At 40.7% G+C, this 13,713-nt stretch overlaps 2 protein-coding genes across 2 annotated transcripts; both read left to right on the top strand.

The window, feature by feature from the left end:
- The first annotated feature begins 1,454 nt into the window (after positions 1 to 1,454).
- On the top strand, positions 1,455 to 3,698 carry LOC130717909 (29 kDa ribonucleoprotein A, chloroplastic-like). The gene is made up of 5 exons (XM_057568310.1): positions 1,455 to 1,891; positions 2,036 to 2,137; positions 2,374 to 2,766; positions 3,261 to 3,365; positions 3,485 to 3,698. The coding sequence occupies exons 1-4, from the start codon at positions 1,541 to 1,543 to the stop codon at positions 3,321 to 3,323; spliced, it is 909 nt and encodes a 302-aa protein (XP_057424293.1). The 5' UTR covers positions 1,455 to 1,540; the 3' UTR covers positions 3,324 to 3,365; positions 3,485 to 3,698.
- A 2,845-nt stretch (positions 3,699 to 6,543) lies between these two features.
- LOC130717496 (putative disease resistance RPP13-like protein 1) lies at positions 6,544 to 10,430 on the top strand. The gene has a single exon (XM_057567735.1). The coding sequence runs from the start codon at positions 6,776 to 6,778 to the stop codon at positions 9,872 to 9,874; it is 3,099 nt and encodes a 1,032-aa protein (XP_057423718.1). The 5' UTR covers positions 6,544 to 6,775; the 3' UTR covers positions 9,875 to 10,430.
- Positions 10,431 to 13,713: the final 3,283 nt, after the last annotated feature.

Here is a 13,713-nt window from a genome sequence, read left to right as displayed (position 1 = left end):
TCGCCATGACCCACCACCACCACCACTTTCCTCCTCCACTGCCGCCACCACCACCCATCATCACCATCATGCCAAATACCACCGTCGCCGACGCCACCACCTAAACCGCCACTTCCACTATCATCGCCACAACCCTCTACCATCGCCGCCACAACCTCCCTCCCATGCAGCCACTACCATCATCATCATCATCACTTCCAACACCACTGCCACCCTAAACATCACTCAGCATCACGCTGCCACTTCTACAATCACCACCACAACCACCACCCTCTATCACCACCATCACCATTATCGCAGCCACATGGGCAGCCACCGCCATCTTTACCACCATGTTCATTTTTATAATATATATCATTATTAATATTTCACAAAATATAAGTTTATATTAATTTAAACGAAATGATAAGTTATACAGTGTATGACAAAACGTCATACAATATTAACTTAATCCGTCTTAATACAATCATGCCTAATACGATCAGATCTTATACTATCAGACATTATACTATACAACATACCAAACAGACTCTAATGAAAGGAAGTACATCATATTTTTCTCCATTTTTATTTAATGAAAGAAATTGAATTGTTTTTCTGAATTAATTCATGTATCAAGCATCAAATAATTCATTTTGCCTCTTGTAAACCAGAAAAAAATAAAATCATTTTGCACGATTATGGAAACTTGGTCATGTGGAAGAACCAAAATCTCATGTCGCACCCACTTGCAAGTTGCAAACCAAAAGGATGAAATCCAGCTTTTGTTTGGTTGTCTCCAAGTAAAAAACAAACACAAAAACAACTCGTTTCGCACACTTGGATCTATTGTATGGCATTTGGGCCATGACAACATGCCATTAACCATTTGGGACTCAAAATATCTCTGCACACATTTCACACAGCCCATTGCACTTTACCACTTGGACCAGGAAAAAAATAATACAATTTTGCTAAAATATCTATCCACATAAAAGGAAATAAAAAATCACAAGTTCTATTGTGATGGTTCACCTCATTCCCTAATCATGAAGTCAGAGATTTGATTCTCGCCCATATAAATTGCGCATATTTCATAACCAATCGTTTATCACTTAATGTAAACATCCGCAACGAAAGGGTTACTACAATTTTCGACGGTTGATTCCTAATCTCCAACTGCTTAATGAAAATGAAGATTAGAGATTCAATTCTTATCCTTAAAAACGAGATACATTTTACGGTCAGCCACTTACTTCTTATTGCAAGCACTTGCGACAATAGAAGTATAGACCTAGTTGCAACTGCGATGAAATTAGCTACTGTGGTCGGCCCAAATAGCCTCGAAAGAAAGAAAATATCTAGCATATACGAGGGACAAAATAGTAAATTGCATTACTACCCTACCCTTACCTTATCAGCATGCATCTTCTGATTCTCACCTTTCCTTTCAGTTCTATAAATATCACTACTCTTGCTCACTCTCTTTGAAATCACTCTCCTTCGTATTTCCAAACCCTAGTTTTCCATTTCTCTCAACCTTATCCGTTAAACCTTAGCCATGTCTACTACCTCTGCAACTTCCCTAGCTCTTCCAATTCTCCAAACTCGACAACCTCTTGGTTCTTCCCAGCGTTTCTCTTCATCGTTCTGCCTCAACCCTAACTTCAAATCCATTTCCATTTCCGCAGTGTTTCTTCCTTCAACGTTGTCGCTCTCTTCCTCTCGCTTTGTCACCCGTGTAGCCGTCTCCTCTGAGTTCGACCAGGAAGAGGACACCTTCAGCGACGATGCAGAGACCCGCTCCTTCGCCCCTGACCACAAGGTCTTCGTCGGAAACCTTCCTTTCAGTGTCGACAGTGCCCAGCTCGCTGAGCTCTTCCAAGACGCTGGAAACGTTGAAGTAGTTGAGGTAATTACCAAGTTTGTTTTTTGATGCTTTAATTTGATACCCTTTTGGGAGAATTGAAATGGGTTGCTGTCAATTTCACTTGGGCTGGCCACAATTTTGAATACTGTGTTTCTGGTTGTGATGTTCTTGGTGTTTAATTTGCAGGTGATTTATGATAAAATGACTGGAAATAGTAGGGGATTTGCTTTTGTGACTATGTCTTCCGCTGCGGAAGCTGAAGCAGCTGCTCAGCAGTTCAATAACTATGTAAGTTTATGATAATTTGTTTAGTGATAAGGATAATTTATTTTCAGAATTTCAATTTTGCTTTTGTTTTAGATAATGAATTATTTAGTGAAGTTGGCTTGCAGAGGTATTTAGATTGAGTTTATATATGATGTCAAATATGAATATATTTGTTTATCTGTTATGTACTTTTGTTATGTATGCCTCTGACCATTTTGTTTATGACATCTAAGGATTAATTTTTTGAAAACTTATAGGAGCTGGAGGGAAGGGCACTGAGAGTAAATTCTGGACCACCTCCTAAAAACGAGAACCGTGGTTTTAATGAGAATCCTCGTTTTAGGAATAATTCTTTCAACAGAGGTGGTTCAGATAGTTACAGAGGTGGTTCAGATGGTTACAGAGGAGGTGGTTCAGATGGTTACAGAGGGGGTGGCTCTTCTTCATACAGCGAAAACCGTGTTCATGTAGGTAATCTTGCTTGGGGTGTTGACAACGCAGCACTTGAGTCATTGTTTCGTGAACAAGGAAGGGTTGTGGATGCAAAGGTTATCTATGATAGGGAAAGTGGAAGATCAAGAGGCTTTGGATTTGTGACTTTCAGCAGCCCTGATGAGGTCAACAGTGCAATTCGGTCCCTAGATGGAGCGGTAAGCACATTAATCCTTTGTAGTTACTTTTTCTGCCATGGTCTAGTGTAATCTTGGATGAAAAGTTTCAGAATTCACATGTCAAAATCTGCTTGTTATGAAAAGAAAAACTTGTATTAAGCATTTCATCAATTTCTTGTTCTGTACAAGTTTGTACATATTTGTCACTGCTTGAAAATCTACATTTTGGAGTTCACTCAATGAAGATGTGTGTAGAACTGCAATTTAATGAGTTGGCATTCTTAATTTGTATGGGTACATGTTTACAAGTTGTCTTTGTCATATTATAAACAGGTTTTATCCCTTGTAAAAGTGCAATCCATTTAATAATATTGAATTTTTGAATTTGCATGTCATCATGTATTGTAGAAAGCTATGTTCTTGCCTGTTTGACCTGCATTCTTGCAACTGGCTGTATTGACTTTATCTTCGATGGCACCACACTCAGTTATGTATTTGATCACCAGGCTCTGATTATTTGATATTGATTGCAGGACTTGAATGGCAGAGCTATTAAGGTCTCACAAGCAGATTCTAAGCCCAAGCGCGAATTTTGAGGATTTTACCTTTCATCTATACCTTATCAACAGAGGACTTTGGTACTATTCTATCCCCATTTATTTGTTTCTTTTTTCTTCTAATGCAAGACATCTTAGAAGTGTGGTGTTGCTTTTCCTCATCAATGTTCCATGTTCTTGGTATTGTTTCACCTTCACAGGTAGGTGGGAGTTCTGTGCTGCACGACATCAATGTTTTCCAACAGTTACACCGTAGCAAATACCTAATAGGTTTCATGGAGAAGAGCTGATACTCTTGAACTTAAATCGAGTGCTTAGATTTGATTGTTTTTATTTGAAACTTTTTGTAGTCCGAATGTTACGGCTTTATTGTTTAAGTAGATGAATCAAATATTTATTGTTTATCCGTTCCAACTTCTCAACTATGTGGAAGCATTTAGTCATCTAAAAATGTGCCTGGAGAATTACCAACCAAGTTTATTTTGTAGATTAGTTATAATCTGACAAGAAAGTTGTTTTATAATTCTTGTGAGGAAGGTAAATGTCTTAGAATTCCTTTGAGCAGTTGAACTGCGAATTGGATCAATTCTCATTCATTTCTCATTACTAATCTTAGAATTGGTAAAGTTGCTCCTGTCAAATCGACTGGAATGGGAGTTGGATGATAGGCAGTTCGATTTGCACACCAGATCTTGTGAAATCGGAAATTGCTATGAATGGCTTGACCCTAGATTGATGTTAATCAAAATATTACTCGTTCTTTTATTTGCATTTTAATTGTTTTATTTTTAAAGGCATATGGGTTGTGTGTGGGAGGTTTAATATCAATTTTTGGAGGGTGTAATTTATCTTTCTAATTAAAAAAAAACTTTTCCGGGTAGATTGGGGGATTGTTTTTAAAAGGAAGGGAATTGAGAACTTATTTTTTTTCTTTTACTTATTTTTTGAACAATGCTTTTAATTTGAGGCAACTAGTGTGATTGATTTGGCTGTGCACTAGGAGTCTTCAATGTTTTTAAATTAGGTAAAAATTAATGGCTAGTCTTCAATGTTTTTAAATTAGGTAAAAATTAATGGCTGATCGGAAATCACAATATAAGAATATTCGTAACCCTAAATTTTGAATATGAAAATAACACTATGGTACTCAAAATAAATATACGTCCACCAAAATATTTGATTTAAAATCCAATAAAGATATCTTCTCTTAATAGTATTGGAACATCCAAATACACCCCATTTTAAAAATAACAGGCTACATATTATTTTACTCGTCTAGTCGATTGTGTTATTCAATTTATTTTTGAGTAAATACTAAATAGTCATTTTGGTCTCTTGAAGAAATGGGAGTTCAATTTTGTCATTGGAAGTAGAAAATGGTCTAAAACACCTTGAATGTACAAAAGTTGGACACATTAGTCCATGGTGGTCCGACCTTATTTTCGCTAGTGAGACTTAACCGAAAGGCTAATGTGGCGCGTTACCATTAAGTGACAAATAGGGTGCCAATTATAATCCTAAATTCCTAATGTTCCATTTTGAAAATATTAAGGGTGATGTTGTTAGTTAAGTTAAGTGCCACTTGGATGTAAATTTGGTCACTTCATTTTTCAATTTGATCTCTGCGAGTGAGTCCATGATCAGATTCTCCTGTCCTCTTACTCCATTCTCCCTCCCCCAAGACCCCCATAATGCTCTTACCTTGGTTCAACATTGTACTCTTTAGTTATCATGTCAAAATACATAAGCCCCATGTCCCTGTGATGCACTCAAGACCCCAACAAAAGTGATAGAAATTGGCACAATTTTCTCTACCTTCAACATTTGGCAAATTCATCCAAAGCTGAGCCTGAGAGTTGCTTGTAGCTGCTTTTTTCTCCAACCATGTGATGTAGCGGAAGTCGTACTAGGATTGCAAGCGCAAATCCTAAAAAGGTGGTTTCTGGAATCCACCAGAAGGTAAGGGTTAGCAAGCGCTGAACCCTAAAAAGATAACTCTGGAATCCACCAGAAAGTCTGGAATCCACCAGTAAAGAGAGAAAATTCTCAAATTTGATTATCAATAATAAACTAAATAGGCTATTGCCTTATGGACAGGTCCCGCCAAACCAGATACTTGCGAGACCTTAACGTTAGGACAACGCTGGGTAAGGCGAGTCAACGAAGGAGCTCGCTAGTGTCCAGATAGGTTTAGTTAGGCGTATGGGTCAATACTAAGGCCCAATAGACCATAGACAAGGCCCAAATGTAATAGATTTAGGCAAGGCCCAAATGTAATAGATTTAGCAGAAGGTGGAGGGACTGAAGCAAAGCCATGGAACCCATGATCATGATCCCTTCCCTGAAGAGCTTTGACTAACTCACCAAATACCAAAGTTTGAGTTAAATAACTAGAATTGAATTATCAAAAACCAAAACATATAACAAACACGAAGGAAAGGATTGCAAAATTCAGTTAAAAAAAACAACGATAAGAAAAATGCGATTAGAACGAAGATAGATAGATAGATTGCAATCTCAAAAACAAAACAAAGAAAATATAACAAGGACGAAGGAGGATGGAGAGTGAAACCTGGCTGAACTGAACTTAAGGGCGTATTGTTCACCGGCAAGCTGGAGGTTGCCCCTGACAATGGACGGTGGTGATGGAGTGATCATGATCATGGGTTCCATGGCTTTGCTTCAGTCCCTCCACCTTCTGCTATCCCGGAGATGGGTGGTTCGTGTTAGACATATTCTTCCTAGGGAGCCTAATGGCCCGGCGGATTGCTTGGCGGGTGAGGGCACTCGGTTTCTCTGAGCTTAGGGATCCCCCCTAGTAGTAGTATAGTTGCTCCATTCCTGTCTAGGGATGTTTTAGCGCTTTGGTTATTTTTCCCATGTACCAAAAAAACTTGGTATTTGGAGGTAATGGTGGTACTCTGATTTATAAAACACCTATTAGTTATTACGATACTTGCTTTTTTGTGTTGATGCTGAAAACTTTTAGGGATTGGAGGTGTTTGGGTGTGATGGTGGGAGTGAGAGTGGGAGGAAGAAGATGGAGGCTTGGTGGTGGTAGTGGCTGAAAAAAACAGAGGGGAGGAATAAGAGGGACCAAAACTGATTCCACAATTCATTGTTCTGATAAATATTAATATCAAATCTGCATTGTAACGTCATTAGGACTATTTACAATCAGACAAATTTTTTTAGGGATGAAAAACACGTTTTATCTCTTAGGAACTATTTCTAATTCAAGTGTATTAGTCAAGGACCGAAACCATATTTAGCCCTTTAAACTATATAGACAGACACAAGTTTTTCCTGGAAGGTTCACCCAGGCTTCCTTTTTTCTCATGTTGGGCCCTTCATTATTGTCTTATTAAATTATGTTATGTGCATACCTAAACTGGGTCAACAAGTTTGGTTCTTCTTTGTTCATAATTCATCAATACAGAGGCTAAACTTTTTCTATCAATCCTATTCAAAATTTGTGTTATTGAGACACTATGGTTCTGGAACTCGTTGGTGGAGCTTTTCTAGGTGCTATCTTTAATGTATTGCTTGATAGAATAACTTCCCCTGAGGTTGTGAGCTTCTTGAAGGGGAAGAAACTGGACTACATGTTGCTAAAGAAGTTGAAGCTGATTTTGTTGTCACTTAATGGAGTTCTCGATGATGCAGAGGGAAAGCAAATTACAAATGGATCAGTGAAGGAATGGCTCGATGAGCTTAAAGATGCTGCATATGAAGCTGATGATCTATTGGATGAGATCTTCACTAGAGTTAAATCTGGTGCATGTGAGGTAAGGAACTTTTACTCTACTAGGAGTTCCTATGATAAAGAACTACAAGTAAACATGGAGGAGATCATTGATAAATTTGATTTTATTGCAAATCAGAAAGATGTCCTTGGTTTAACAGGGGGTGTGGTGGGAAAATTGTCACAAAAAACTCCATCAACATCTTTAATTGAATGGTCTGATGTATATGGAAGAGATGATGACAAAGAGTTTATAATCAAGCTACTATTTGATGTAGAAAGTGATGATAACAAGATAGGAGTGATCCCTATAGTAGGTATGGCTGGAATCGGAAAGACCACCTTAGCTCAACTTGTTTACAATGATGATACAGTGACAGAAAGTTTTGATCTTAGAGCTTGGGTTTGTGTTACAGAAGAATTTGACATTTTTCAGATTTCAGAAACAGTTTTGGAGATTCTTACTATGTGCAATTATGGAATTAGAGATCTAAACTCAATTCAACTTGAACTCAAGAAAAGTCTGATGGGAAAGAAATTTCTGTTTGTTTTGGATGATGTGTGGAATGAAAATTATGTTGATTGGGAGATATTGAGAAATCTTTTTCAATATGGTGCTCATGGGAGTAAGATCATTGTTACTACAAGAAGTGAGCGTGTAGCATCAATAATGCAAACTACTCCATCATATCATATGAGTTACTTATCAGATGATGACTGTTGGATGTTGTTTGCAAAACATGCATTTGATTATAGGAGCTCAAGAACAAATCAGGTTTTGGAAGAAATGGGTAAAAAGATTGCTACAAAATGTAAGGGATTGCCTCTTGCAGCAAAAACACTAGGAGGTCTCTTACGCACAAAAACTGACATCAAAGAATGGGACAACATATTGAATAGTGGCATATGGGAGTTGCCAGACACAGTGAGCAATATTCTTCCAGCTCTGAGATTGAGTTATTATTATCTCCCTTCACATTTGAAACGATGCTTTGCTTATTGCTCAATATTTCCTAAAGGCTATGAATTTGACAAGGAAGAGTTGGTTTTGCTATGGATGGCAGAAAATTTATTACAAGCACCACAGAGGAATAAGAGACTTGAAGAAGTTGGAGATGAGTACTTTCATGATCTGGTATCTAGGTCATTTTTCCAACAATCTATCAATAATGAATCACTCTTTGTGATGCATGATCTTATCAATGACCTAGCTCACTACGTATCTGGAAAATTTTGCATCAGATTGGAGAACAACTCAATTGAAGATGTTGAAAGAAGAACTCGTCATTTATCACATATCACTGCATGCAGATACCCCTCCATAGACTTTGAGGCTCTCGACAAAGCAAATAGTCTGCGCACCTTTCTGCAGCAAAGCATGGCAGATCCACCCATATGCATTCTGAACAAGGTACCTCACGATCTATTCACCAAGCTACGGCGTTTAAGGGTGTTATCTTTGGTTGGTGCCCGTGGTAGTATCAATGAGTTTCTCCTCTTCATTGGCAAACTAAGACATCTAAGATATCTAGATGTGTCTCAAACTCAAATAAAGAAGTTTCCAAGTTCAATCACATCTCTATACAATTTACAAACACTGAAGGCTGCAAGGTGTCTTAATCTCACACAATTGCCAAGAAACATGCATTGTCTTGTGAATTTAAGATACCTTGACATCACAGGAACTCGCATAGAAGGGATGCCATTGCAGATTAGTAAACTGAAAAGCCTCCAAAAGTTGAGTAATTTTGTTGTTGGCAGAGGGCAAGCTTCTTCAATTGCTGAATTAGGCGAACTAGTACATTTAGGAGATTCTTTGCAGATCCAAAACTTAAAACATGTGGTTGATCCCAAAGATGCAATGAAGGCAAAGGTCAAGGAAAAGAAAAATCTTCACCGGTTGAGTTTCGATTGGGGCCGAGCAGCTGATACTGAAAATTCCCAGCATGAAAACAAAATACTTGAAAATCTGCAGCCACATACCAAATTGGAAGTGCTCGACATCTTTCATTATACAGGTACACAGTTTCCATCCTGGCTGGGAGATCGTTCATTCTTCCACCTAGTTTGCTTGTCACTTAAACAATGTAAATACTGCTACATGTTGCCACCACTTGGGCAGCTTCCTTCTTTGAAAGAACTTCATATTTCAAAGTTTGAGGGTCTGGTTAGCATTGGACCGGAATTCTACGGAGTCGGTTGCTCTGCAGGGAATCAGCCTTTTCGTTCTCTTGAAATTCTGACATTTTATAGTATGCCAGCATGGGAGAAATGGATTGATGAAGAAAGTTGCAGGGCTTTTCCTTGTCTTAGAGAGCTTCACCTAGAGGAATGTCCAATTCTACTTGGGGAATTGCCTAGTTGTCTTCCATCTCTTACAAATCTTACCATGAGATACTGTAATCGGCTTGCTACTTCACTTCCAAGCGCTCCCTCTATGCGTACATTACACGTTGACAATTGCTGGAACGTGGAAATTCTAGAACAGGTAAATGGGCGCCACCACCACCAGTCACTAGAATCATTAGAGATACACAACAGTTGTCACTCTCTCAAGTCCTTCCCACTGGATTTCTTCCCCAACCTCAAGTCTCTGGTCATCTGGGGTAATGAAAATTTGGAATGTTTAACAGCTTCAGTTCCACAAAGGGAGGGACCAATTGAACTCTTCACTTCACTCCATTCATTGTGTATATGGAGATGTCCTAATTTTGTAGCTTTTCCAGATGGAGGATTGCCCGCACCCGATCTCATATCTTTGAAGGTTCGCTACTGTAACAGGTTAAGGTCACTTCCTGAAGGGATGCAGAGTCTTCTCCCAAGTTTAAAGGAAATTCAAGTGTAGAGTTGTCCAGAAATTGAGTCACTTCCTTCTGGAGGTTTTCCAATTAATTTGGAATCACTCATGATCAGGGATTGTGACAAACTCATCTCCAACCGTGTGGATTGGAACATGTCATGTCTGACCTCCCTTGTGCACTTCTTTTTTGAGGGAAAATGTGAAGATGTGGAGTCCTTTCCAGAGGAAGGTTTGCTGCCTCCCACTCTTACTCAGCTAGTGTTAGGAAACAATTTGCCCAACAATGAAAACAGCAAACTGGGAATTTAAAAGTAAGAGAAAGATGATTGTTTATTGATAGATTTGGAGAATTACAGAGAAGGGGAATGGATCCCTTTACTGACCAGAGCGTAGCTCCTTATAGGAAGCTCAGTGCTTCCTATCCATTACACTTAAAAGCTATCCAATGAGATACCTCTCTACCCCTCCCTAACTACCTTCTTATAACAAATCTAAATACAATCCTCTGCTCTCTTTCTCTCTCTGCCAGGTGTGCATTCTGTTAGTTAGTAATAGATTCCTTCTGCCCCCTTCTAGAGTACACCTTCCATATTCTTGGCCCTGCGTCATCATGTGTTAAAATCCCATTTTGAATTGCCTCTCTAACAATGCCACCTCCTGAAGATTCAACCTTGTCCTCAAGGGTGAACCTTGGGAACTCACTTCGAATTGTTGTAACATCTTCCCATGTAGCTTCTTCTGGTGTTTTGCCCTGCCACTGTACTAGAACCTGTGGAACACTCTCTTCCTGACGCAGAATGTCACGATGAGCCAAAATTGACGCTGGTTGGATTGAAGGCAACTCTTCTCCGTCCAATTGCTCAGGCAATTCAGACTCCTCCGCATAACTACCAACAGCTCTCTTAAGCAAGGATATGTGGAAAACAGGATGAATACGTGCTCCCTCAGGTAATTTCAACCGGTAAGCCACCGCCCCCACACGAGCCACAATAGGATAAGGACCAAAGTATCGCGCAGCCAGCTTGGCATGAACACGATTCGCCATAGACAATTGACGGTGAGCTCGGAGTTTGACGAAAACCCACTCTCCAACTTCAAATTCTTGATGCTTGCGTTTTGCATTCGCCTGCGCGCGCATCCGCTCCTGAGCCACCAACAAATGTTGTTTTAATTGACGCAGCGCCTCATCTCTATCTTGCAAATCCCTTTCAACAGCCCCCACACGAGTTTCTCCCAGCACCCAACGCTTGATTCCCGGAGGCTTCCGACCATAAACTGCCTCAAACGGAGTTTGCTGTGTGGCAGAGTGGTATGAAGTATTAAACCAATACTCCGCCCAATGAAGCCACGAAGCCCAAGTCTTCGGTTGATCCGCCGCAAAACAACGCAGGTATGTTTCCAAGCAACGGTTAACAATCTCCGTCTGACCATCTGTCTCCGGATGATATGCTGAACTCATTTTCAGCTGAGTCCCCTGCAATCGGAACAATTCCTTCCAGAAATGGCTCACGAATAAAGGGTCACGATCACTTATGATTGACGAAGGAATCCCGTGTAAACGGATTACTTCCTTTGCAAAGATCTCAGCCACACTTCGAGCAGTATAAGGATGTTTCAATGCGATGAAGTGTGCATACTTTGTGAGGCGATCGACGACTACAAAGATTGCCTCGAACCCCCTGGATCTAGGTAAACCAGTAATGAAATCAAGGGATACATCTTCCCAAACACGCTCAGGAATTGGTAATGGCTGAAGAAGCCCTGCTGGAGAAGAAGCTAAATATTTATGGCGCTGGCACACATCACATGCTTTGACAAAGTCTTGGATTGTCTTCGTCATCCCCCTCCAATACAGATTTGCAGCAATTCGACGATAAGTGCGCAGAAATCCCGAATGCCCTCCCTGTGGAGAAGTGTGGAACTCCTCAAGCAACTTCGGAATCAAAGAAGAGGTATTGGAAATGACCACACGCCCCTGATACAAAAGTGTACCCTGATTCGCACGATACCCAGGATGAGAAAGAGGATCTTGAGCCACTTCACGCATAATTTGGCTCAATTTGGGATCACTTAGTACCTCGTCTTGAACTACCTTCTGTTCCTCCCACAGTGGATAAGACAACAATGGGCACAACTCCCCTGTTTCTTCTACTCGCGACAGAGCATCTGCGCCGCGATTCGTCTTCCCTGGTTTATAAACAATGTCAAAATTATAGCCCAGCAACTTCGCAGCCCAATTCTGTTGGTCCCCAGTAACGATTTTCTGATGTAAGAATTCCTTAAGGCTCTTTTGATCCGTCGAAACCACAAATTTGCGACCCAACAAGTAAGGCCTCCAATGCTGAATTGCTAGAGCTACTGCCATTAGCTCTTTCTCATATGCGGACTTAGCAAGATTCCTGGGCCCTAAAGCTTTACTGAAATAAGCAATTGGGTGCTGCCCCTGTAATAAAATTGCTCCAATTCCAACCCCAGACGCATCACACTCAAGACGGAATTCTTGAGTAAAGTCTGGCAGCGCTAATACAGGAGCAGTGGTGAGTCTTACCTTGAGTTCCTCGAAGGCTTGTTGCGCCTGTTCTCCCCACTTGAATGCATCCTTCTTGGTGAGCTCCGTTAATGGCCTTGCTATCTTGCCGTAATTCTGGATAAATTTGCGATAATATCCTGTGAGTCCCAAGAAGCCACGCACTCCTTTTACATTCTTAGGGATTGGCCACGATTTCACACTGTCAATCTTGCCAGGATCCACCGCAACTCCTTCCTCTGAAATCAAATGGCCCAAATATTCCACCGATTTGGTCGCAAACTGACACTTCTTCTTGTTTGCTGTCAATTGGTGGTGCTGCAAAATTCCCAGAACTGTTTTCAGCTGCCTCATGTGCTCTTCCCAAGTCTTACTATAGACCAAAATGTCGTCGAAGAACACCAGCACCCCGCGCCTTAAGAGAGGACGGAATACCTCATTCATGAGGCTTTGGAATGTAGAAGGGGCATTCATCAACCCGAATGGCATGACCATGTACTCGTAATGTTCTTCATGGGTCCGGAAAGCTGTCTTGTGAATGTCCTCAGGTTTCAGCAAAACTTGGTGATACCCTGATTTTAAATCGAGCTTAGAGAAAAATACTGACCCATGGAGCTCATCGAGTAATTCTTCAATCACGGGTATGGGGAACTTGTCGGGCACGGTTACACGATTAAGAGCCCTGTAATCGACACACATTCGCCATGTTTGGTCCTTCTTTTTGACCAAAATTACAGGACTGGAATAGGCGCTTGTGCTCTGTCTTATAATCCCTGCTGCGAGCATCTCTCTAACTTGCTTCTCTATCTCGTTCTTCTGGTGATGAGGATAACGGTACGGCCTAACGTTCACAGGACCTTTCCCTTCCATGATCGTGATCCCATGTTCCCTGCCTCTTCCTGGAGGTAGACCTTGCTTCTCTTGAAACACTTCCTCAAAACTGTCCAAAAGATCATTCAATTCCTTTTTCTGCGACGAGGCAGTGTCTCCGGACAGCGGGTTGCCAAGCTTCTCCGAGTACCTGGTTCCCAGCAACCCAGGTGCCCTTTCACCCTTGGAAAAAATGCTTTGCAACGCCTCAATCTGCTCTTTCCCATTACTCATCCCCTGTAATGTGACCCACTTCTTATTGCTCCAAAAACTCAGAACTTGTGTTTCCCAATTCACTATCGTGTCTCCCAAGGTCTTGAGCCATTCAATTCCCAGCACAATATCTGGCCCTCCCAAATCGAACAATTGCGGAGCACATTGAAGTTGATAGCCCCCAAAATCAATTTCCAAACCAGCACAGCGCCCTCGAGCTTGAGATTTGAACCCATCTCCTAGCTTCACGGTCATTCTCGGCGTGTCAACTACC

Source organism: Lotus japonicus, chromosome 5 (genome assembly GCF_012489685.1).
Source record: "Lotus japonicus ecotype B-129 chromosome 5, LjGifu_v1.2".
Classification (NCBI taxonomy): Eukaryota; Viridiplantae; Streptophyta; class Magnoliopsida; order Fabales; family Fabaceae; genus Lotus; species Lotus japonicus.
The sequence above is the reverse complement of the archived record's forward strand: the minus strand, read 5'-3'. Positions and strand labels throughout refer to the sequence as shown.

What these genes read in the sequence shown, in the direction of transcription:
- LOC130717496 (XM_057567735.1), top strand. Translation starts at nt 6,776, where the DNA reads ATGGTTCTGGAACTCGTTGGTGGAGCTTTTCTAGGTGCTATCTTTAAT.
- LOC130717909 (XM_057568310.1), top strand. Translation starts at nt 1,541, where the DNA reads ATGTCTACTACCTCTGCAACTTCCCTAGCTCTTCCAATTCTCCAAACT. An exon ending in GAAACGTTGAAGTAGTTGAG is followed by an intron (nt 1,892 to 2,035) that starts GTAATTACCAAG and finishes TTTAATTTGCAG; the next exon opens with GTGATTTATGATAAAATGAC. An exon ending in CTCAGCAGTTCAATAACTAT is followed by an intron (nt 2,138 to 2,373) that starts GTAAGTTTATGA and finishes GAAAACTTATAG; the next exon opens with GAGCTGGAGGGAAGGGCACT.